This window comes from Emydura macquarii, unplaced genomic scaffold, assembly GCF_026122565.2.
Source record: "Emydura macquarii macquarii isolate MOO-44397 ecotype Brisbane River unplaced genomic scaffold, CSIRO-AGI_Emac_v2 contig_302, whole genome shotgun sequence".
Lineage (NCBI taxonomy): Eukaryota > Metazoa > Chordata > Testudines > Chelidae > Emydura > Emydura macquarii.
The window spans coordinates 1,036,871-1,062,803 of record NW_027130439.1 but is presented as its reverse complement, the minus strand read 5'-3'; the positions used below and the strand labels follow the sequence as shown (position 1 = coordinate 1,062,803).

The window sequence follows — 25,933 nt, the reverse complement described above, 5'->3', positions numbered from 1 at the left end:
GGCTGAAGTGGGTCCAAAGTTGTGCACTGGGCCTAGAGTGAGCCTAAAGAGACAACCTAATGAGGAGAATCTCTTAATTCTATTTGAAATTTCCTTTCCAGTTAAATCTCAACAACTGATTTGGGGCTTTCATTATGGTCTGAGCCTTGTCTAATACTCAGTATTGGATCTCTTTAGTAAAGATCTAGTAGATGGAGCAGTTCTTGTGCCAGTCCCCTAAAGAATGCTTAAAAAACGGAATAGCTGCACTGAGCGCAGCATGCCTGCTAGAGATTTGGGTTTTGAGAAAACCCATAACTAAGATCTATGAGAGACTTAACTTGATGTAGGAAGTAGAAGGAGACAGTGAAAATCTGAAGTGCTCCACTTATTACAATGTCAGTATTCTGTAATAGGATCTCCTGACTGTTCCTCTAGGGCACTCCGTGATCTAGCTCTGTCTTTCCCATTGATGTATCCCTGCAGTAATTCATCTTGTTACTATTCCACCAGCTGCAGGAAAAATTTCTGCATGCTTAACTGGGGGAGGCTGAGTTCATAGCAAAGCATCACAGCAGAGAAAGGATGTTGCTGCAGTAAAACAAAGTCACATCATTGTTTAATGGGTCTGTTGTCAACAGTTGATTATAAATAAGGTTTTAAAGGGATGCCTTACCAGTCGTTATCCAAGTGGAATCTGATGCTGCAGTCACAGAACTCCCTGGCGGTGATTCAGCTTTCCCTGCTGATATTTTGGTAGAATAAATGACAGTGTGTTAACCACTGTTCTCAGTACATATTTGTCAAAGGAATAATCAGCAGGAAGACATGGGGGAAAACTGGAGTTGTCTGAGCATCAGGTTTTGCCGTCCAATAGCCCTTCATTTTCTTTTAATTATCTAAAATTTAACATACATCCTCTCTTGATTTCAGGGTGAATTACCACTTATCTTACATATGATCCACATACATTTTAGTTTTTCCAAGTAGTGCTCTTAATTTCCCTTCCAGCAGGCTGCTAGCTAACTAGTTTTGATATTAGAACTATATCAAATAAGCCAAAAATGATTGTGAAGTGCAGAGAACTCAAAACTAAAATTGTGTGGCTATACACCATTTTTCTCACACAACCAGCTCAGTAAATCATAGACACGCTTTTCAAAATTGAGGCTATTTTGATTAAGGATCTTTCAGGCCAAAAGAAACAGTGCATGTTTCCAGTCAAAATCTCTCTTTTCCAGTAAGAGATTTTTAAGTGGAAAACAACGTTATTTCTGTGGTGCTTACACCAAATCCAAATATACATGATCAAATTTTAAAAGAGGATTCACTCAGGACTCTTATTTTGCACCTATAATCAATAGCAGATGTGAATAAAACCCAGTTCTTATTAGCAGATCTCACTTTACAAAAGGGAGTCAGTATCATTATCCCCATTTTACAGATGGGGAATCTGAGGCACAGAGCAGGGAAGTGACTAATCCAAGGTCACTCAGAAGGCCAATAGCAGAACCAGATATGCAACCCAGATCTACTGAGTTCTAGTTCAGTGCTCTATCCACTAGGTCACAGTGCAACATCAAAAGTCTCAACATTGAATTCTCAGGGATTTGGATGCCCGATCCCCATTCAAATTAATGGTAACTCATTGTTCCAATAATCAAGGCAGTTTTGAAAACCTCACAGAAAATATCTACTTGATTGTACTCCAGATAGTCAGGGGTCTAAATTCTATCACTGATAGAATTCTATTATTTATAGACACTTGATTATGTCTGCTATTTTGCACCTGCAGTTGACTACAAACAAAAAACCCAGAGAGACAAGGTGGGTGAAGTAATGTCTTTTATTGGACCAACTTCTGCTGGTGAGAGAGACAAGCTTTGGAGCTTACACACAGCTCTTGTTTGGGGCTGTGGACTGCAGGGCTGATGCAGTAGTTTTGATTTACTAAAAGCTACTGGATTTGTCTTCAAGTATTAATAAAAGACAAAGGAGAGAGGCCTAATACGATTGCCCTCATATATTAATAAACAGAGGGAAAGAGAAAGAGTGCCTGTGGGGGTGAAGAACTATGGTAGATTGAGAAAGAGGCTATTGCATTCTTTCACAAAGCACACAGACTTCGTGAGGGCTTTTTCCAAATCTATAATGAAAGGTGGCAGCAGCAGCAGAAATAGTAGCAGAGATGGGAAGAGCTGTCAAATCTCTGCTGAGTGGGTGGGTGCTGAGCATCTTCTGAAGCTTTTACCAGGGGCTTGGGGGCGGCAAGGTGATTTCCCCAGCTATAAAGCAATATATACGTTCTTTTGCAGAAAGTCCGAGCTTTTTATTATTGATCCAGCATAGTGGTTTTTTTAAGGTGAAATTTAAAATGTCATGAGGCCATCTTAAATTATTGTCATTTGTCCGCTGAGACACACTGAGGAGGGTGAGGTGAAGAGTGGGAGGGAAGGAAGGGTAATCAAAAAAGAGAGGTAATGGTCAATATTCTGATGGACTATTCTCCATTTTAAGGGCAAAATTCTGACTTGTCTTGTCACAGAGGGAAAAGAAGGCACAAAGCTTCTTTTCACACAGCCCTCCAATGAATCTACAAATAAAGATAGTGGAATGCAAATTTATTGAAGCCGGTAATGAAGCCAACAGTGCTTCATGGTTCCAAAGGGCATTGTAAACTGGCTTGGGAGCACAGCCAGATGCCTGCCTGTATAAGGGGTCAAAGAACCTGGCTAGGCTCCCAGGCTGGCTGATCATGCCCCCATAAGACCATGGAACACGGCTGGATTTTCTCTTTTGCCTGGGGCTGGCCATAAAACTACAATCCCCTTTTCCTGAAAAATACTGAGGTTTCAAAATTTGTTTTCAAACTGCATCAAATCAAGAGCGACTCACCCCAGAATAGCCAATTGAACACTTGGGATACAGGGGACTGAGGTTCAAGTTCCTGCTCTGAATCAAGCAGAATAGCAATTTTAAACCAGGTTTCCCCCATCCCAGGTAAGCAACCTACCCACCTTTCTATTCTGCAGTATCACTCTCCTCAGAAATTCCATCCTAAACTTGAGAAAGCAACAATTTTTTTTGTCAAACCTGTTACATTTCCACAAAATGGTCTGGCTTTGATTAAATGGAATTTTGGAATGGAAAAAAGTGTGGGTTTTTTTTTAATCCAGCACTACCCTTGGCCCACCGCCTCACCCCCCATCTCTTTGCTCCAGAGACAGCTATATACTGTCCTATTAATTTGCAGATGCAGTTGGAGGGGGGTGGATGGAAGAAGCTTGCTGTGTTTTATCTCCTGCTAGAGTGAGCATGCAAGAAAGGCTAGGGTTTTACCCTTAAAGTGGGAAACAGTCCACTTCATGTTGTTTCCTATCAAAACCATACCAGTGAATAAAAATGGAAATTACCCTAGTTTGATTATGGGGCTAAATCCCACAGTCCTCAATCAAAACTCCCATTGATTTAAAGAGAGTAAAGGTTGGATAAGGCCTGCAGATATGTCCAGGGGACATTTGCTTCTTTGGTGATAGTCTATAAATGGGAATTAATTTGTTAAATTGAATATTTTCATTTCTTGCTCCAAGTGGCTTTATAAATAAGAAGATCACATAATAAGAGCAATCCATTAAGTTGGAGACAGGCTGGGGGTGCTCTGGGTGGACAGGGAAAATCATATCAATTGAAATGGTCCTGAATTAAAATTTCAGCTCCTATTTCAATTCAAACACCCACAGATTTGGTGGCCTTATATCTTTGGGCCTTTTTCAGATCAGGGCCATCTCTGTATATTAATGTATGTTTTTCTTCTGGAACATACCACTCCCCAGACTTCCCCTCCTTTCTTTCTCCCCTACTGCTTCAAAATATATTAAAGAGGTTTCCAAGCCTGCCCTACTCCAGGATATGAGTACAGAACACCACCTGGAACTAAGCTGCACAGACAGGCATGCCTTTCCTCATCAGCATTTACTCACAGGCCAGGAGCCCTACCTGTCGGTGTGGTTTAGTTCCAGATGGCTGTGCTGCACCGATACCCTTGAGTCAGAAACTTCTATCAAACTGAAAAGACTAGGAGACACATTAGTGATTTTTTTCTTGGGGCTTCTGACATTCTCTCACACACTCACTCACACTTCAACAGCTTCTGCGCTGGGGATATTTTATCCTGTGGTTCACCCATGCTTTCTGCAGTAACAGCACCTCAAAGGCTGGTCAAAATACAGTAAAGAAGGAGGATCAAACACATTAAACTGTTCAATACAAAGGCAAAGCCTGAACTTTGATGTCTACAGAATCTGAAAGTGTAACCAACAAGTAAAAGAGAAGACTAATTTTCAGGCACAAAGAGTGGGGACTGGGAATAATAGTTTAGAAATTTTTACTCTTCTCAAGCCTAGATTATCCTATGCTGTCTTTGAAGCAGTTAAGTCAATTAGACTCTAGAATAAAGACCTAAGGAAAGAAAAAGTAGCCCCAGTGACTTGTGTCATTTAAAACTAGGCTAGACAACATTTTGGAGGATATGCTAGGAACTATTAGCGTTCTGGACTACATGACCAAATAAATATTTCCATCTTTAAGTTTTGTGATTCAATGATAACTTGAAAAAGGAATATTTTAAAACCTCCAATTCAGCAAAGCACTTAAGTCAGTGTCTAACTTAAGATAAATGGTGAAGTCCTTTCCTATTTGGCAAAGCACCTAATCAGATATAAAAAAATTCAGTGCATCCTTAAGGTTTTGCTGAAACAGGGCCAAAGTGTGATTCTAACTTTGAAAAGTAACTGTGAAAATGCCATTTCCTGATTCAATAGATCTGCTCAGAGACATACCTATTTACTTTAGTGACAAGAGCTTTTATTGAATTTAACTCCCTTTTCAATCAACATACTGCGGGAGAGGGAGCTGGATTCTACTCCTGCTTGTTTGTAACAGGATCAGTCAACTCCTGAGTTCCCCCTCATGGCGAGGAGTGGCTCCGCAGTACCTTGCCTCTATTTTCCTCGCACGCTCCTTCATAAATGCCACACCAATCTGTTTTGAGCCAGTACTACCACTGTGTAAGATTTGGGTTTTATTGTTTACATATGGGAATGCTGGGAATGCTATTCTGGGACCATTCCGATCATGTAAAATAGTTACATCTTGATAATCCACTTCTTTTAAAAACAGACAAACCAAAGACCTTATCATTCCACCACCCAAATTACAAGTCAGTTCAAATCCAGTGCACTGGTTCAAAGCCATCTCTAATAAAAATGAAACATTTTAATATCTGAGCCACTGGAGTAGGACTTCATTTCTGAGAGGTTTATTGTACTTTGCTGTGGAATTGACCTATATGAGAAGTAAACTTAATAGCTAAGAGAACACCAGCTCTCAAATCCCTAATTCTAACACCAAAACTACATTGTTTGTGCTCTCTTGACTGTTCCACACCATTTTTCAGAAATGCAGCCTCCCTGGGGGTCAGCGCAAGTTATTACTTACCGCTATTAGTTTCGTCACTTGTTGCTGTTATTGATGGTGGTGATCTAGTGACCTCTGTTGATTGTTGTAAAGAAGTGATCTGGGAAACTGGTTCCAAGGTAACATCTGAAGTAACTGAAAGAAAGAACATCCAAGTTCTTTATTTTACTTATTTTTCCCCACTATATATAGCATCTCTATCACATATCTTTAGGCCCACTTTTATATCTTTTTAAAAACCACTTCCCATGATTCATCTAAATTGACAACATCAGCAATACTGAATGAACTCCCCTCCCCACACAGAAAGCTAACAAACCAGAATACTGCATCCATGCTCCTCCTCCATCCCCCAATAACTCAGTCCAGTAAGGAAAAGCCTATCTAAATACAAGGGGTAAACTCCTGGCAAAACTACCATTGATTTCAAAGGGGGCTGAATTTCACACATAGAGTTGGCAGTGTATGAGGACTGCTTGCCAAGAGTGCCCCTGTGACATCTGGGGGCTTATCCGGGATTTCCCACTCTGGTGTAGGTAAAGGACCGGAAAGGGAAGATTAGGAGAGGATGTGGCGGACTGGGAGCATGAAGGCACTCCTGCGCTGAATAGTTGAGCAGCAAATCGAGTTACAGAAAATTCACCTGGAGTTTTAGCTGACTCAGTGCATAGAAAGACAATCCTTGTTATTATGGCCAGCAGAACAGCAGCAATGCCTACAGCAATTTATTGCAGGCCAATCACAGGTGCAGCAACAGCTCCAGGAGAAGCTGTTGAGTCCCTCGATAGAGAATGACAATCAAGTGATGGGCACAGGGCTGTGCATAGTGGGCCCAATGAATGATCCCAATAACTTTTTGTTAATGTTTGTTAAAGTTGGCTTTGGGAGCAGGCTGGGAAAAGAGGGTATGGGCATTCCAATTGGCTCCCCATCCCTCAGGAGACGCTCCAGCTACTTATATGGCATTGAGTGATGAACAAACTGCAGATTAGGATACTGTAAAGGCAGCCATTTTAGATCAGATGGGTCTGTTGGCAGAATGATACAGGGAAAGGTTTCAAGCAGCAAGTTGCTCGGAGGGGACAAAACCTACAACTCTTGCATTGCACAAAAGTGGATGAGGCCAGGTGACGAAGGAGTTAGGGAGATCAGGGACTCCATTATTTTGGAATAGCTCTTGCAGAGTCTCCCTGAAGTCACTAGGATTTGAATGCAGAGGCACCAACCCTCTACTTTGGAAGCTGCCGTTAAACTCACCGAGAAGTTAATGGAGGCTGGTGTACCCAGTAAAACAACCTGTCCATTTAAAGGACAGGACCCAGGGAGGAAAAGTGGGGAACTATCAACTGTGAGGTAACAGGAGAACAGCAGAAGGAAACCCTGTCCACAAACTGTCAAATTGTTTCTATTAGTGTTGGGGCTCAAGACATCTGAAAAGGGACTACCCCTATATGCACTGCAATCTTGCTGAGGTCTGTGAGTGGATGGAACCTTTGGGAAGCAGTCAAAACAAATGCCCACAGTCTCCATGAGAGTTGGGGGGCGACAAGGAACAAGACCTGGTAGGAACAAGGTGCTCATTAGTTAGGAGAGACTAGGGGAAGCCCTACTGCATAATGCCAGGGGAAAGACTGAAGCTAATGTGCATTTATGGGGAAGAGAAAATCTGTCCAGTGGCTGGGATGCCTCTGGAGATTTGGGGAACATTTTGGTGGAAGTAGGAGGGGATGGTCAGGACATTGCAGTTAACACAGCTTTGGGCAACACATCGGATCCCTTTTCCTTTGAGTAAGGAGAGAAATGGCCAGAGAACCAAATGGCTAGAGAGGAAAGGACTGGAGCAGGTGAGGCCAAGAATCCAAAGGGAATCTGAAAAAGGAAGAAACAGGACAGATTAGATAAGAGACATGCCAAGAATCAAAGTCCTGGGGGAGAACCCCAAGATAAAGGGGTATGAAAAGGAGGAAGAAGTGGAACAAGATGGGTTAGAAAAAGAGGGTGTAAGACAAGGCAAACGAGTTGAGGGCTGGAGAGATCCAGAGCAAGGGCAACCACATATTGAAATCCAGGGTAAACTGGGTGATGCTGTAGATGGGGAGACTTCAAAAGTGGGGGAAAAGTCTCATGTCCGTGGTGTGAAGACAGATGGGCACAAACTGAGAGGAAGAGGCTGCCCTCCCTCCATCAGAAGGTACCTTTTATGGATGGAAAATGGAGAAGGCACCTAGTGAGATATGAGAGAGCCAATTTAAGGAAATCTTGCATGTGGGAGGGCACAGCAGCCCCCAGAGGAAAGGCAGAGCCCGAGAGAGGAAAGAAAGGGCCCAGGTAGAAACATTTTTTTTAAAAAGGGGGGTGGGAGGTACATGGCAGAGTGGGAGTAGCCTATGGCTGGCTCATATGGGCCAAATTGGAAGATAATTGATTAGGATTGAATGATTAACCAGTTAACAAAGGGATTCAGGTCATCAGCTAAGGACTGTTAAGCGGGTGAGAGGAAGAGAGATTGGAAGAAGGTCAGAGAATCTCAGCGGGGAGAGACCTGTCTTCCCCCACCCTGTGCCAGTGGGTATGTTGAAGTTTAGTAAAAGCCTCAAGGTGATGGGACATGAAGCGGCATAAGATGTAAATGAAGGACACTGCAGTGAACTTACATAAGCATGGGTGAGAAGTGCTTGCAAAGAGAAATCCAGGTTAAGGAGCCCCTTCCCTCCATGACACTCACACAGATTTTACACCTCATGTAAAGCCACAGAATTAATTGCAGCGGCTCATGATCTATACCAGTATCAACTATGATCAGAATCAGGTCTTTGACGTTTACTGAAGTGAAAGACTTACAGTTGGCTAGGGCAAGGCTTATTGCAGGCTATAACTCTGGCAAGGTAACAACTCCAGCTAGTTATGTTACCTCCTGTTATTTCAACCTTACACTCCTCTGGAGCGCAGACTGCCAATTGTACTGGATTTTATGATGTGGGCAGTTTCTCTCATAGTGGGTCCAATCCTGAAGTCCTTAGGCAAAATTTCAATGAGAGTTCACTTGAATGATAATTTTAGCTAACTGGGGATTGAATAAGGACTTCAGGAGTGAATTCTGTATTTGGAAAGACTCCAAGTAAGAAGGAAAAAGGAAATACGTTAAAAGGTTAAAAAGAAAATCAGTATGTTTCTTAGATAGAGGGGCCCCAATTCTGCTCTCACTGACACTGGTGTAAATCAGAAATAACTATTTGATTCAGTGAAGATATGACTTTTGATTTACATTGGTGTGAGAGCAGAATTAGACCCAGTGTTTGCATACAGGTTACTAGTTAAGACATTATGTGGAGGAATAGTTAATAGTTATTTTTTGAAGAATCTGGGATTATTTGCTCGAGGGAAAAACAAAACAAAACCAACTTTGGAATTAGAAAGAGCTCTATTCATGTGCATGGTATTATCAAATGAGCCAGTCAAATGGTCCCTTTGTCCTATTTGAAATCCAGAGGACTGATTGACATACTCAATTTCGCAACAGAAACAGTCAGAGATAATTAGTAAAACGAACTCAATATCTTGCATCAGCCAATCCGACTACTGACCAGTAATGTCGGATGTCGGCTGCAGGCTGAATTTTTCAGAGACAGGAGGGGGGAATTTTTTTTGTGAAAATGTTCAGCTGATTCCAAGAACCAGGCTAAGAAAAAATATGTTGTTTTGCTTATGTTAAAAAATTCTGGTAATCTTCCTTTCAATCAGCTCTAACACCCTTAACCTTTGGAACAAGGACTTGAAAATTTGGCAAGGACCGGCTGTTTTGTCAAGGATGTGCCTTTTGCCATCCCCATGAAAATCCGCCAAAACTTGACCAAGGTATAAGCCTTTGAAAAATCACAGTTTGCACATGCTCAGTTGAGACTTCAATTTTAGCAGCTAAAATCTGTGAAGATTCCACCCTCACTGAATATGCCCCATCTTTTCACAGCTCCTATTGATGACTGAGTTTGTTTTTTTTCAGTTTGCTTTTTTAAAAATCTAGGAAGTTGCATTAAAAAATTCTACATTAAAAGAACATTATTAAGATTGCAAAGTCAAGCATTCACAATATAGGAAATGTCCAAATTAAAGTTGCCTATGCAACTTTAATTCAGCCCCCTTGTGCATATGCATTATGATACAGTCTTTAATTGCGTGATCACATAGTATTTTTTCCACAGAACTCCTGCATCATCCAGTGCATAGGCTGGACTTGCGCTAGAGACAAATCAGAATTGTGTAGTGAAGGAAACTGTTGTCCGTAGAACTGCTGCTTCATTTGTAGCAGAAGTTGAAAGGTGTATAGTGAATGAGGCAAGCATTTGCAGGAAAAGAAAGGATGGTCTCATGGTTAAGACAACGGAATGTTGCTCTAGAAACTGGATTCTATCCTTGCTTCTATCACAGAGTTCCTGTGTGATGGTAGGCCAGTCACTTCAACCAAACTTCTTACAGGTGGTCAATAATGGCGTTTCTCATATTCTGGATGCCCAACTCCAGACCCTCTAGTCCGATTTGCAGAAGAGCTGAGAGCTCACAGCTGCAGCTGAAGTCAATGGGAGCTGTGCTCTGAACATACGAAGTGCTACATAATATTAAGTACTCTGAAAAGTCATATCCTAGACATCTCAAATTGGATGCCCAAAATTAGTCGATATCTTTTACCTTAATCTCTATGCCTCTGCTCCCTGTCTGTAAAACTGGAATAATAATACTCCATCTCACAGAACAGTTGTAAAGATAAATGAATAAATGTTTGTGAAGCCCTCAGATACTATAATGATTGCCAGAGAAAAGCCCATAAAGAAATTAATAATTCTGTCTTCAGAGCCTGGTTTCAATAGTGTGCAATAAATAAGACATCTGACCACACATGGCTTAATGAGGATAAAAGAAAATATTGAATAATTGCTCATCAATTGAGCAATATTCATCTGTGCAACAAATGAGAGAGGGATCGCATGGAAAAAATAGTATGCAATTATGTAATTTAAATACTGTATCACAATGCGTATGCACAATGGTACTGAATTAAGGTTGCGCAGGTTGCTCAGAGGGGTTCAGCACAATTTTCTACTGATTTATATGCAAAATGCCCCCCCCTTTAAATGTGGTGTAGAGAATCTCTCTCATTGTCCTACATGAACAGCAAGTGACAGAGACCTCTGAATGACAGGCAAAGTGCAAACATTGAGAGCTTACCCGAGATGCTTGTACTACTGCTTACTTTAGAGTATGAATCACTGGAACCTGAAAAATAATGTAAAGGATTGCATTAGTGCAGCTATCCTCCGGGTCTCTTTGGTGCTAAAATGTGCAAGTTAATAAAGTGCATACACAGCATTTGTAACATTTAGGATAATAATGCTTTCCTTTACGTTTCCAAAGATGTGCAAGATTTAGCTACACCACTTATATTCCTATCAAGAACATGAGAACGGTCATACTGGGTCAGACCAATGGCCAGTCTAGCCCAGTATCTTATCTTCCAACAGTGGCCAATGCCAGGTGCTTCAGAGGGAATGAACAGAACAGGTAATCATAAAGTGATCTATTCCATTACCCATTCCCAGATTCTGGTAAACAGTAATCTCTGCCCATCTGGCCAATAGCCATTGATGGACCTATCCTCCATGAATGTATCTAGTTCTTTTTTTAATCCCGTTATCGACTTGGCCTTCACAACATCCTCTGGCAAGGAGTTCCACAGGTTGCCTGTGTGTTGTGTGAAGAAATACTTTCTTTTATTTGTTTTAAACCTTGCTCCCTATTAATTTCTTTTGGTGAAACCTAGTTCTTGTGTTATGAGAAGGAGTAAATAACACTTCCTTATTTACTTTCTCCACAGTAGTCATGATTTTAATAAATTTTTATAGACTTCTCTTTTCCAAGCTGAAAATTCCCAATCGTATTAATCTATCCTCACATGGAAGCTTTTCCATACCCCTGATCATTTTAGTTGCCCTTTTCTGTACCTTTTCCAATTCCAATATATCTTTTTTGAGATGGGGTGACAAGATCTGCACGCAGTATTCAAGATGGGTGCATACCATGGATTTTTAAAGAGGCAATATGGTATTTTCTGTCTTATTATCTATCCCTTTCCTAAGGATTCCTAACATTCTATTAGCTTTTTTGACTGCCGCTGCACATCGAGTGGATGTTTTCTGAGAACTATCCACAATGACTCCACGATCTTTCTTGAGTGATAACAGCTAATTTAGACCACATCATTTTATATGTATAGTTGGGATTATGTTTTCCAATTTGCATTACTTTACACTTATCAGCGCTGAATTTCATCTGCTATTTTGATGCCCAGTCACCCAATTTTGTGAAATCTCTTTGCAACTCTTCACAGTCTGCTTTGGACTTAACTATCTTGAATAGTTTTGTATCATCTGCACGTTTTGCCACTTCATTATTTATCCCTTTTTCCAGATCATTTATGAATATGTTGAACCATACTGGGCCCAGTACAGATCCCTGGGGAATACCACTATTTACCTCTCTCCATTCTGAAAACTGACCTTTTATTTCTACCTTTTGTTTCCCATCTTTTAACCAGTTACTGATCCAGGAGAGGCCCTTCCCTCTTATCCCATGACTGCTTGCTTTGCTTAAGAGCCTTTGGTGAGGGAGCTTGTCAAAGGTTTTTTGAAAATATAAGTACACTATATCCACTGCATCACTCTTTTCCACATGCTTGTTGATCCCTTCAAAGAATTCTAGTAGATTGGTGAGGCATGATTTCCCTTTATAAAAACCATGTTGACTCTTCCCCAACAAATCATGTTCATCGATGTCTCTGATAATTCTGTTCTTTACTATAGTTTCAACCAATTTGCCTGGTACTGAAGTTAGGCGTATCGACCTGTAGTTGCCAGGATCGCCTCTGGAGCCTTTTTAAAAAATTGGCATCACATTAGCTATCCTACAGTCATCTGCTACAGAAGCTGATTTAAATGATAGATTACATTACTACAGTTAGTAGTTCTGCAATTTCACATTTGAGTAATACCATCTCATCCTAGTGACCTATTACTGTTTAATTTATCAATTTGTTCCAAAATCTCCTCTAATCAAACTGAAATCAATGGGAGTTGCATGGCTAAATGACATGGAAGCCATTGGGGTTTCTGTTGTAATCGCTAATGGTATAGAGAGAATTTAATTGCTGAACCACTTATTTGCTAATTTCTCCTGAAAATCTATAAAAAACCAAATATAAACTGGATGGGTTAGAATAGGGGAGCCCAAATTTTTCAGGCTACTGCAGTTTCACCAGAGTAAAACCGTGGCCCACCATTTCCTATTCAGTTGTTCATAGAATCATAGGCCTGGAAGGGACCTCAGGAGGTCATCTAGTCCAGTCCCCTGCACTCATGGCAAGACGAAACATTATCTAGACTATCACTGACAAGTGTTTGTCTAATCTGCTCTTAAAAATCTCCAATGATGGGGATTCCACAATCTCCCCAGGCAATTTATTCCAGTGCTTCACTACTTTGACAATTAGGAAGTTTTTCCTAATGTCCATTCTAAACTCCCCTTTCTGCAAGTTAAGCCCATTGCTTCTTGTACTATCCTCAGAGGTTAATGAGAACAATTTTTCTTCCTCCTCTTTGTAGCAACCTTTCATTGTTTAGCATGTGTACATGAAAACTGTTATGTCCTCTCTCAGTCTCCTATTTTCCAGACTAAACAAACCCAGTTTTTTCAATCTTTCCTCATTGGTCATGTTTTCTAGACCTTTAATCATTTATGTTGCTCTTCTTTGGATTTTCTCCAACTATCCACATCTTTCCTGAAATGCGGCACTCAGAACTGGACAAAATACTCCACTTGAGGCCTAATAAGCATGGAGTAGAGCAGAATAATTAATTTTCTTATCTTACTTACAACACTCCTGCCAATACATCCCAGAATGATGCTTGCTTTTTTTTTTTTTTTTTATTGGGGGGGGGGGGGGCAACAGTTTTACACAGTTTACACAAATTTACCGTAGCTTGTAATCCACTATGATCCCGAGATCCCTTTCTGCCATACTCTTTCCTAGGGAGTCATTTCCCATTTTGTATGTGTGCAACGAATTGTTCCTTCCTAAGTGAAGTACTTTGCATTTGTCCCTATTGAATTTCATCCTATTTCATGTTTTAATTCACAATGGAGTAATAGCTACACTAAACCATAGACCTTGTCTACGTTTGAAAGACTTCGTGAAGACAAAATTTATACTGGCAAAAGTGTTCTCTTGCCGGTATAGTTTATACCAGTTCCATAACCAAAATAAACTATAATGGAAAATATAACTGTTGTTACACTAGTCAAACTCCTAACCCACATAGCGACACTAGCCAAACTTTTAGGTGTAGACTGGCCTTAGTCTCAAACACAATCCATGATTCATTGTTTAGAGTGTGCGTGGTGAAAGAGTGGGAGACAAGCAACACATGGGCATACAGCACGTTCAAGGTATCTTGTGTTATCATTTACAACAGTGCAGTGCAGTGCTGCCAACTCTTGGGTGTCTATCACAGTAAATGATGCTGTTCTTAAGGCTCCAGCACCTGGAACCAAGTTATTTTGTGAAACTCTCAGCTTTCATTACAAAAAGTTTCTAGTCCTCATGGCTGTGGAGAAATGTTCTGAGAACATGACTCAAGTGCACAGTAAAGGTCTCAGAAATCAGAAGAGAAATTTAAAGAACCCCAAACTTACATATCTTTTTAAAATCTTCTGATTTTTAAATCAATTTTTTATTTTTGCTTGAGTCATGATTTTTGCACACTGGGATTGGCAGTACTGGCAATGTGAATGCAAAGTGGGTGTAAAACACTAAAACATCAGAGTAGCAATATTTTACACCCACCTCACACTGCTACCAAAGACTGCGCAAGATGCAGGACAGCAGACAATGAGGATCATGATAGTCAAATTTGATGAGGAAGAAATCAGCTTTTAGTGAATAGAATCAGCAGAGAGGCACAAAATTATCACACCGTGTGGACATCCCAACATTTGGCTTTGCATCATGAAATATTGTTGAGATGTATTAACACATTATGATGCAGCCATAGCAAAATTGTTTCCGGACAGCACATTCCTATTATTATGTCACTCCATTCATAGCAATCTCTCATGTCATCCCCCTGTTCTGGCTGCTGGGTAGAGCAGTCAGCTTTGTTCTCTTTGCTCATCACTCTGCACTCTCATTAGCATTTCATTCACTCTGTCTGAGACCAGCCAGAGTGAGAAGAGCTGAGATCTGCCTATGGATTTGAGAAACACAAGATGACACAATATAAGCATTAGCTGATTAGAAACCAGAGGAATCTGTGTGCTCTGTACCATACTATAGATATGTGAATGGTATATTAACAAAGCTGGTCTAAAATGGCAGAGTCATTATTTCCTTGCCCATATTATTAGGCCCATATATTAGGGCAACAAAGCTCCATTTTGACACCCTCTTTCCTATTAACCTAGTCTTTGTTTTTAGAGTATGCAGTATGTGGTATGAAGTACACTGACAATTTGCCAAGACAATCTACCTTAGCTGATGACCATGGCTTTCTTCATATTTCTTGAAGATGCTAACTTTGGTTTTTCTTTTCCATGGGGAAGGTCTCCAAACAATGAGTCCTTCTGCAGAAAGATTCCTATTCCCCAAAGTTTTCATAGCCAGAAAAGCATCCTTCCACTTTACAAAGACAACTACCTAGCAAGCTAGAGTATGGAAACAACCTTAGAGATCTTGGAGGGAAAGGATCAGATATAATGCTTTTAAAAATATAGGGAGAACCTGATTTTCCATCTTATTTTATCATTTACACTTGTTCCAAGTGCATGGAAAATTATAACAGTATGATTTAAATGTATTTTATTCCCACTTGGTACAGGTTTAATGCACTTGCACTGGGGAATCTGGCTCATTGTGTGGTCTTAAGAGCTGGTTTCCCCTTCTCCCCTCTACTATTAGTGATATCTGGACCATATCTGAATTGGTGGGCTAGAAGCAAAAGGATCTGTATTCCACAAACAAACCTTTGAGCCTCACAGTCCTCTCCTGTATCCCCATGTGCTTACCATTTTGTGACAAGAATAAAGCTGCACCATATGGTGCTAGCTCACTGCATTACACTTGATATGCACAAATTCTTTAATCTGGCCTGCAAGGCAATAAGTAAAGTTTAATCACTAAACTTTCAACATGGTGCACAGGCATTGTAGCCTAGCAACTACTGTTGCCGTTAACAGGATCAAATGGCAGAATATCTGTGCACCTCTTTAAAAGTGTAGAATAAAGCACACTGTGTTAGACAGTGTCATTGTGTCAATATTCTCTGATGTCCCCTAGCTTTTTCCTCTTGGTCACTCAGTGATACAGTTCTGCCCTTCCCACTGATACGTGATGAATTAGCGCAGTAACGTATCTACTCAGTAGGTTGATTTTGGGGTTCCTCTGCAGAAAAGATTCCTCTCTACTTGGCAGCAGCAGAACTAAATTCACAGCAAAGCATCACAACAGAGAAGTTGCTGTACAAAACAAACTCAGATGAATCTGATTTCATTCTTTGTTGAAATTACAAATTTGCTTAATCTGGAAAAGTGATTCCTGATCAACTACAAGTGTGGACACACTTAATCCAGAATAGGAGTGCTTTTTTCAAATGAGCTGAATCCATGGATTAAACTACATTGAAATAAAGCACTCTTATTCTGGCATAAAAACATCCACACATGGAAATAATCAGGAATTGTTAATCTGTTTTAAATACTTACCTTGCCTTCTTCCAGAGTAAACTTCCATGTGTAGATAAACCTTTAGACTTTTGCAAGGCATTTGACTTAGTGGTACACAATATTCCAATTAAAAATTAGCACTATAGAATATCAGTGAAGCTTGTGTTAAATAGCTAAAAGACTGATCTAAAAATTAGTTGTCAATGGGGAATCATCATCAAATAATGTTTACCATGGGGTTCCACATAGATCAGTATTAGACCTGATATTATTTAACATTTTCGTCAATGATCTGAAAGTAGATATATCATCACTGCTGACACAATCTGAGGATGGCAGAAAGATTGTTATAATGATGGGGACAGTGCAGTGTACAGAGCTATTTAGATCATGTGGTAAACTGGGTCCAGTCAGAAAAAACTCATTTTAATGTAGTTGTACAAATGAAAAGTTATACATCTAGGAACAAGAAATACAGGCCGTGTCTACAGAATCTGGGTCTGTATCCTAGAAAGCAAAAACTGAGAAAATGATTTATGGGCCATAGTGGTCAAGCAACTCAATGTGAGCTCCCAGTGTGATGCCATAGTAAAAAGGGCTAATGCAATCCTTGGATGTATAAACTGGGGAGTAGTAAGTAAGGAGGTGATTTTACCTCTGAATACAGCGTTGGTTAGACCAATGCTGGAATAGTACATAGAGATCTGGTGTCCACATTGTAAAAATGATATTGAAAATTGGAGAGGGTGCATTACAAAGCCACAGAAATGGTTCAAGGGCTGGAGAAAATGCCTTTAAGTGAGACACTTAAAGAGCTTATTAAAAAGGAGGTTGAGTGATGACTTGATTATAGTGTGTGAACACCTTCATGGGAAGGAAATGCCAGATATTAAAGGGTTCTTTAATCTAGCAGAGAAAGGCATAAGGAGAACCAAAGAAGTTGAAGCCAGACATGTTCAAATAAGACACACATTTCTAAACAATAAGGGTGATTAATCATTGGAACAAACTACCAAGGGAAGCATGTATTGATGTCTTCAGATCAAGACTGGATGTTTTTTATGGATAATATGCTTTAGCCAAACACAAGTTATTGGACTTAATACAGGGGTAGCTGAATGAAATGTAATGGCCTGTACTATACAGTCGGTCAGATTAAAAGATCTAATGATCTCTTGTTGCCTTAAATGCCAAGAATCTATGAATCATCATTGATTAATGTGTCTGTTCTGAACAGATTATAAATAAGATTTTGGAGCATGTTTTCCAGAAGCCTCCTTAATACTCTGCAAATTTTGCAAGTGCATCTGTTTTGTGCTTTCAGTGACCCATAAAGAGATACCTCTACAAATTTTGCTTGCATAATCAAGAAGTTTGTTTCAAACATTGAGCTCATGTCTTTTCTTTTAAAATGCCATAGTTATAATATTTCTTTTATAGGCGCGTGCGCGCGCGCACGCACGCACGCACGTACATTGTGATCTTCTGATAGTTTGGCTGTATTCTGGCTACTTTTTGTTTAACAGCTACTAAACTACTAAAATTGTAGCAACTAACCACGGGGTGTTGAATATGTAGTTGTGGGTATATCCTCGTCTGCTATAAATGGGCTGTATTCCTGGATTTCATTCTAAGTGGAGAAGATTGGCTTCTTGTATTATGGTCAGGTAAGTATTTGGATGACAGTCCCAGGGAAAAGCCAGATAAGAAGCATTCAGAAGGAAGCTCTTCATTTGTTCGACTCTTCTCTTTGAACCAACATCCCAGTAGACTGCAAACTGGCACTATGTTACTGGAATTATCATCTTTCAAGTGGGATGTAGAACATGAAGTAGTGAAAAAAATCTCAGAGCACTCTTCAGGAGGGAAATATATTAACCTAACTTCAACAGCCTGGCCGAATCCTAATGTGGATAGAACCTGCCTACCTGAATTTCCCGGTTTCATTTAATATTACATTCTTCTCTTCCTGTCCTAAAACCAAGATGTTGTGTGTTTTCCAAGCATATTGTAAAACTACATGGCACGTTTCACCAAAAAACTGACTGCATTTTATTGATGACTGTACATATGGCCAAATTCTGCCCTCACGTATATATTTACACACACACCTTGCCCTCTGACCAGGAGTGTATGCATGTGTCTGTCAGTCTGTATCTGAAGGTAGAATTAGTCCAGTAATTTATATAGCTACTATAATTTGTAAAATGCCATAGGATCTATCTCTAGGAAAGGGTCTATATGTGATACAAGATAATCACTATTAAACAATATTACAATGAAATGATATCCAAAGATGAAACAACATATTAAACTATATCCACTATAGAAAGTAAATTAGAATTATAAACTTGATTCCTCCTTCATAAGTCAAAATTCAGTGTTGTCACTACCTTGAATTACCATGATGTCTTTGGGATATGCCAGCCAGGGGAAGGCAATTTTAAAAAAAAGAAAGTCTATACATCAGTGTATAGTTTAGACAATATCACTGTGCAATTTATTGCAGAACAGCACTAGTATTAAAACTGTACCACCACTTTAAGAGCCAAACAAATGCAATCCCAGCTTTCTTTAGCTAAAATAACATTTAAGTGGTTGCTTGCTTCAGCCAACTCCCAAATGTAGAAAGCAGCTCATCCTGCCCACGGGCCTCTCCACACCACCTTCTTTCTGACTAAATATAGTTAGTCAGTGCCCAGCCCCTGACTTCCCATGGCACATCCCTTTTCTAGGGTGACTCATTGCTTGCCTACAGTTGGCTCTGCCTTGATAATTTACAGGTCACCACACTAAAGGCAGATAACCTGTCATTCTAATTGAACAAGAATGACAATAGCTAACTCCTTCCCTCCTGAACTTCACGGTGGGGTCAGAACAGTTCATCACATACCTCAAAGTTTCTTAAAGATACTGAATAACTAACAGTGGATCCAAACTTTCTCTCTAGTTGCTTGCTGTGGTATGTACTCAAGAGGGAATATAAAAGACTTACTGAAGTCAACAATACAACTGTGGCAAGATATATTTGTTTCACTTTGCTACACCACCGTTATTTTTTAAAATTCCAATAGGAGGACAACTGAATACAATTATACAAAAATCCAAACCGGTTTAAGAATATATAAAATAGAGAAATAGGTAACAAATCATATTCATACTGGTTTTAAGACCGAGGTCTGCAATTAGAAGCATGAGTGAGATGTACGACGACCATTTTGGTGTTTGTTAGAAATACATCAGTGAAGTGAGTTGCCTAATACAACAGGAGACTGGTCATGGGCCAACTGTACTTCTCATTAAAAACGAAAGAGAAATTAGGACCTTATGAATAATCTTGAAAGAGGATCTAGGAAGCTTGATTTTACATGTGAGACTAAGAAATAGAGGTATACACATTTCTGAGCCCACATGGTCTGAGTGTAGGAATCTAATGTGTTGATAGTGTCAGCAGTAATGAACTGATTTAAAAAAAATGTAATGTAGTTATTGCCATATTGAAAAAGAACAAAGGACTATCTAGCCCAGTGTCCTACATCTCATAGTGAGGGGGCATACAAAGCCTATGCTGGAAAAGAAGCAGTGAAAAAGCTGCTTTGGGCCCAGGCAGCCCCACCCCACCACAGATGTAAAAGATGCACGGACTGGAGGAGGATCTTAAAAGGGGAGCAGAGCCACTCAGGATGCACAGACTATGAAAGTAAAGAGATCTATGTCTGGAGCTCCTGCAAAGGAGTTCCTGAGGTCTGGCTACAGGGACTTGGACAAGTCCATGAGGAAGTCACACCTCTCCAAAAGACTACCTTTGAGCTCAGCTATTGAATGACTTTATCTATTGGGAAAAGAAGGGCTGGTAGGAAATGATCCAGGGAGGCAGAGGTGCAGGACTTAGTTGCTTACCCTTGGGACCTTGAATGGAACCTGGTGGAGAGGCTAGGCCTGGGTTCCCTTGTCACTTCCTAGAGAGTGCCGAAGACAGAAGTCTACCCCTGCTGCGGGGAAATCTAGTAGAGCGAAGGCCCTGAAAACAGAAGAGGCTGGACGCTGATACCCTGATCTAATGGAAAGCCTGGAGCCCCTTGCCTCATACAACTACACCATTGCTGGACTTTTTATATACTCCAGAAGAGGCAGACACAAATGAATGACTTGACCTGAGGGCCCGGGCTGAAGCAACTGTCAAAAAAGGAACCCAGAAAAGAAAGCCTGTGGGACTACTAGGTGGTGCTAGCAGTGAGTGAACTCCACACTGATGAGGGCCACAGCCAGATGGTCAATCCTCGAACTGTACCTCATTGCAGAGTAATAATAATAAGGGGAACTCTCCTGGCATTGATATAACTATCAATGCTACTGATAGACTATTTGCTGTATAACAGTTAATGTAGCTACAGGTGTTGCTTCTATTCATATTAGGCCTCAATTTTTAAAAGTGATTATTTATATTGGGTGTCGGACTTGACACCTTCAAGGGGCCTGATTTACTAGTATGTGCCACTCAAAATTGTGAGACTTGTGAGGTGAGGATTTACCAGTTACTGTTTCTTTCTACAGAAAAGATTTGTTGCTTGCACTTCAAGGGCTCGTCTACTGAGGGGGATAACATGTTCTCTAAGAGAGTGATTGCTCAAGTGCACAATTGAGTTACTCATTCATTGGTCCCATGGAGACCCTGCTGATGCGTTTTAATGTAATGATGTTTAAAACAGCACTACATTAAAGCACACTAAAGGTATGTCCACACAGGGATAAAAAGACCTGTGGCTGCCTCAGGTCAGCTGACTTGGGTTCACACTCTGGGGCTGTGTAGGGTGACAGGTCCCAGCACTTGCGCTCCAGCCCAATGGTCTAAACAGCAATTTTTATCCCCACAGCCCAAGCTCACTGACCCAGGTCAGCTGCAGCTGTGCTGTAGGTCTTTTATCCCCGTGTAGATGTACCCAAAGGAGTCTGGTGTGCACCAGCAGTTTTTACACAGATCAGTTAATGAACAGCATGTCAGTGTTTGTTAGCAATCAACTACCCCCTCCCCCCCAGAGTGCATTACCTGATCATGTAGACAAGCCCCAACTGTTCATTCTCAGGCCCTTTTTAAGATGCATCTAATATACTTAAACCTGGAAAGCAGTGTGAGACTTCTCTGGAGCCAGAAGGCTCAGGAGCACTTTCAAGATGAAAACAGAGCCAATATGGTTAGCTGTATACTTATTTGCCACAGTTAATTCGAGAAATTGACTGTAATAACTTTAAGCACTACCTTGTAAATTAAGCAAATGCTATATTGTAATAATAGACAAACATTTCCAGTTTTGTCAATTGTTAACATGCTCTCAGATGTTTACATAGCAGAGCCTCCGCATTACGAACACCTTGGGAATGGAGGTTGTTCGTAACTCTGAAATGTTTTAACTCTGAAAAAAACGTTATGGTTGATCTTTCAAAAGTTTGCAACTGAACATTGACTTAATACAGCTTTGAAACTTTACCATGCAGAAGAAAAATGCTGCTTTTAAACATACTGATTTAAATGAAGCAAGCACAGAAACAGTTTCCTTACCTCATCAAATATTTTTAAACTTTCCCTTTATTTTTGTAGTAGTTTACATTTAACACAGTACTGTACTGTATTTATTTATCTCTTTGCTGCTGTCTGATTGTGTACTTCTGGTTCCAAATGAGGTGTATGGCTGACCAGTCAGGTTGTAACTCTGAGATTCCACTGTATGAAATCTACAGAGTCTAATCCATTGCATTTGTAATGAGGCCTGTGTAGATGGACTCCTGTGCCTGCATAGAGTGTGCTATGAAATACTAAAGGTTTTTTATCATAATTTACTTTATAGTAAAATAGGATTTATCAGAGACTTGTTAGAAGTACCTAAAATTCATCTGATTTCTCACGGTCTATTTCAGTAAATCATAGTAAACCAATTAAAACATCAGCCTGTGCTTCTGAGAGGTGTCATTTGTATTTGAAGTTGATTGGAATTTTTGCTCACCTTTCTAAGAATTTTGCATCTGGTTTCTACCATGATCCTGGGCTCCCCTATTGATAGCTGAACATTCCTTTTAAAAATTGAGAATTAAATATAGTTAATGTTTTTTAAAACTTAGCAAACATTTTGGGCCCAAATGGATTTAATGCCATGTGTTTCTCTCAGATGCTGCTGTCATCACATTCCATTGCATCCACACAATAGGATGTTTGCTACCACAATATTGCATTTGTAACTTTTATATCCTATTAGCAATGTCAAAGTAAGGTGCAAGCTGATACAAGCTGGCCTTTCCAACAGCTTTTGCTGTGCTGGTCTAACTTTGTGAATCACAATCTGGTGATTTTATTGCAGTCTGGATACAAGTGAAGATCACGTGGCGAGGTGGGCCTGGTTGGCCCCATGGGTCTGCGCTCCCTACGGCTATGCCAGTGGTGTGGCTGGGTGGGAGCAGGAGGGGGGCCCGGTCCCGCCCTCTACCCCGGGCCCGGACCCGGACCCAGGGACCCTGCGAGGAGTAGCCTCAAACAGCTTAGTCCAGGGGCTACTACCTTCCCTGGGACACTCATCTGTAGTCCTCCCGGCTTGTGGTCCTCCTTCAGACTCTGAGGCCGGAGTCTTCTGGTCTTGCCTGGACAGGTTCCTTCTTAACTCCTGTGGCTGGGTGCTTTCGCCACACCCACACTAGCTCCTCCACTGGCTCCACAACTTGCAGCAGCTCTGCTCCGCTCCTCCACTGACTCCATGCCTTGTAGCAGCTCTGCTCCACCCCTCCACTCAACTCCCTCTCAACTGCCCCCATTTGCCTGACTGGGAGGCTTTTAACTGCTGGGGCAAACTTCTTGATTGGCCTCAGCTGGCCTAATAGGCCTAATTGCCCTGGAGTAGCCCCAGATGGCTTACCAGGGAACAGGGATTTGCTAAGTCTGGGGCTGATATATATGCCTTCCAGCACCCTCCTATACCCACCCTGGCACCTGCCCCTTTTGCAGCATGAGGGAGACCCTGGCGCACACGTACCTGGAGTGCGCCAGGCTGCAGCCCCTCTTCCGGCTCCTCCAGAACCTCCTGCTGAGGTTCTGGCTGTACTTTTCCCCACACTTGTTTATCTATGCACACCCCGTCCATGGCCCCACGAAGTCGCGGGACCTCCTCGTCAACCTCCTCTTGGCCCTGGCCAAAGTCGCCATCTATAATACCAGGGAGGGGAGGTTGGCTGGGGAGGCGCCCTGCAACTGTGGGGCCTATTCCCGTTCCCTTCTCCGTTCACGTCTCCGGGCAGAGTTCTCCTGGGCGGCGTCCGCCGGCTCCATGGATACCTTCCGGGAGCGGTGGGCGCTGTCCGGGGTTCTCTGCTCGGTGTCCCCTTCCGGTTCCCTTCTTTTATACCTTTGACCCTCACGCCCTTTTCCTGTTCTTACATTTGTTGTCCCAAGCAATTAGTTGTATCCTAGGTCCGGTGGCTCCTCCCCTTAGGCTGGGGGAGGAGCCTCCCTAGCCTGCCCCTTTTGCAGCATGAGGGAGACCCTGGCGCACGCGTGGAGTGCGCCAGGCTGCCCCCTCTTCCCACCCACCCATCCTATTTTACAAATAGGAACACCCTCCTATACCCACCCTGGCACCTGCCCCTTTTGCAGCATGAGGGAGACCCTGGCGCACACTTCTCCGTTCACCTGGGCAGTGCGCCAGGCTGCAGCCCTCGGTGTCCCCTTCCGGCTCATCCAGAACCTCCTGCTGAGGTTCTGGCTGCACTTTTCCCCACACCTGTTTATTTACGTGCACCCCATCAGTGGCCCCGAAGTCGCAGGACCTCCTCATCAAACTCCTCCTGGCCCTGGCGAAAAAGGCCATCTAGAACACCAGGGAGAGGAGGTTGGCAGGGGGGGCGCTCTGCGACTGTGGGGCCTACTTCCGTTCCCTTGTGCACTCCCGCATCCGGGCAGAGTTCCTCTGGGCGGCATCTGCTGGCTCCCTTGACACCTTCCGGGATCAGTGGGCGCTGTCCAGGGCTCTCTGCTCAGTGTCCCCTTCTGGTTCCCTCCGTTTGACCCTCTGACCATCACACCCCTTCCTGTTTTTTCATTTGTTGACCCCCGTATTCAGTTGCGTTCTGGGTCCGGTGGCTCCTCCCCTTAGGGTGGGGGAGGGGCCTTAGGCAGTGGGCGGGTTGGCGCCTGCCCACTTCCCCGTTTTCAAATAGTAGCACCCTCCTATAGCCGCCAGGGCTGGCCCCGTCACAATCAGTTGGACTAATGTAGGTTAAATAAGGAGTTTTATGAATTGATTGTGTTCCACAGAAAGAGTGGCAAAAGCTAAATATTTTAAACCAACTGAGATCTATGGAAACATGCTCAAAACATTCATTTTTTCTCATTTGAGTAATGTGTATAACTGGTTGTCTTATGACTGTACTCTGTACTTTAGAAAGAGCTAGAGAGTGAGGATGAAGAGGGAGATAGAAAAGTTATTGTTCATGCCAAGATAACTGCAGATTGGGCAGAGGAAAATTTAATTATATTACAATTACAGTATTAGTGGTGAACTCGGATATAATGAAATTCCACTGACAGTGATAATCCTAAATAGTTTCAATGTACCGTGTGTAAATTGCAATCCCCTTTATACTAAGTGTATAACCATGTTTTCCAACCAGGTATCAGGAGAACTGAATAGTGTGGGAGCAGGGAAAGCTGCTTGATTTCAGATTCATCATAGCCCCCAACGTGCATGCTCCTACAGCTGTATGTAAAGCACCTGTAAGCTCTTTGAAGAATGCTTATCTGTCTTCTCCGTGTCAGCAGTAACCCCTAATGCATCCTATGCTTACAGCTTCCTCACTCAGACTTCTTTTGTTTGTGTTCACCTGTCACTAAATGCAACCATGTGACCTTTGGCTATGGAATTCTCAAGCCTGAGCAGCATGTTCATAGCATGGTCCTAAGTGGCTTGTAGCTTCTGTCAAGTAAAGGATTGAGAAGGTGGAGCTGCTAGGAGGAGAAGTAAAAAAATAAGGAAAGAGCCAAAAGGACTAAAAATAGAACATAAAGAGAGGAAAATGAGGACCAAAACTAACAGGATGGAAAAAAGGGACAGAGGAAGGACAGGAGAGGTAGAGGAAAGAACAGAGGGAATGGGATGCAACGGAACTGTGTTGAGATATGATGCAAAGGGATATGAAGGGAATGGAAACATTCATCTGCCAAAACAAGCTGAAGTGGGCTCCAGCAAAAATAGTTAAGGAACCATTGCAAACTAGGAGCCAGTTGGTAGCCTGCACCTTATTGCACACTGGTTCAAAATGATACTATTTTTTACCAACCATAACTTCACTATTAAAAATGACTTCACTGAGTGTAAAAAACCAAACCCTGCTAACTCAATGTTGCATGATAATTTCTCATTTTTTCCTTTTGGCAATAGCAGTTTATCTGCTTCAAACATTACATGAGACAAACAACTAATGTAAAAAAAAAATTAAGGGTGGAAAGAGTATGTAGATTACAGGTTACCCTAAATTCACTGATCAGTGTATGTCTGCACTGCACCTGGGAGCGAGCCTCCCAAGCCAGGTAGACAGACTCATGCAAGCTTGGCTTGAGCTAGTGTGCTAAAAATAGCAGTGTGGATGCTGTGGCACGGGCAGAGGCTCAGGCTACCCACCCAAGCTCAGATGCATGTTACCCTCTGGATCATCAGCATTCAAAGACTGATCTCAATTG

General features: G+C 41.7%; 1 protein-coding gene across 4 annotated transcripts in view; it reads right to left on the bottom strand.

Annotated features, from left to right (window-relative positions):
* EMCN (endomucin) overlaps positions 1–25,933 on the bottom strand; it is a 138,421-nt gene that overhangs the window by 44,876 nt on the left and 67,612 nt on the right. For all 4 annotated transcript variants that reach the window (XM_067553614.1, XM_067553622.1, XM_067553605.1 and 1 more), the window contains 3 exons: positions 10,675–10,722; positions 5,476–5,589; positions 656–724 (listed from right to left, as the gene is read on the bottom strand). In XM_067553614.1, the coding sequence (XP_067409715.1) occupies positions 656–724; positions 5,476–5,589; positions 10,675–10,722 (231 nt within the window). The remainder of the gene's footprint in view (positions 1–655; positions 725–5,475; positions 5,590–10,674; positions 10,723–25,933) is intronic.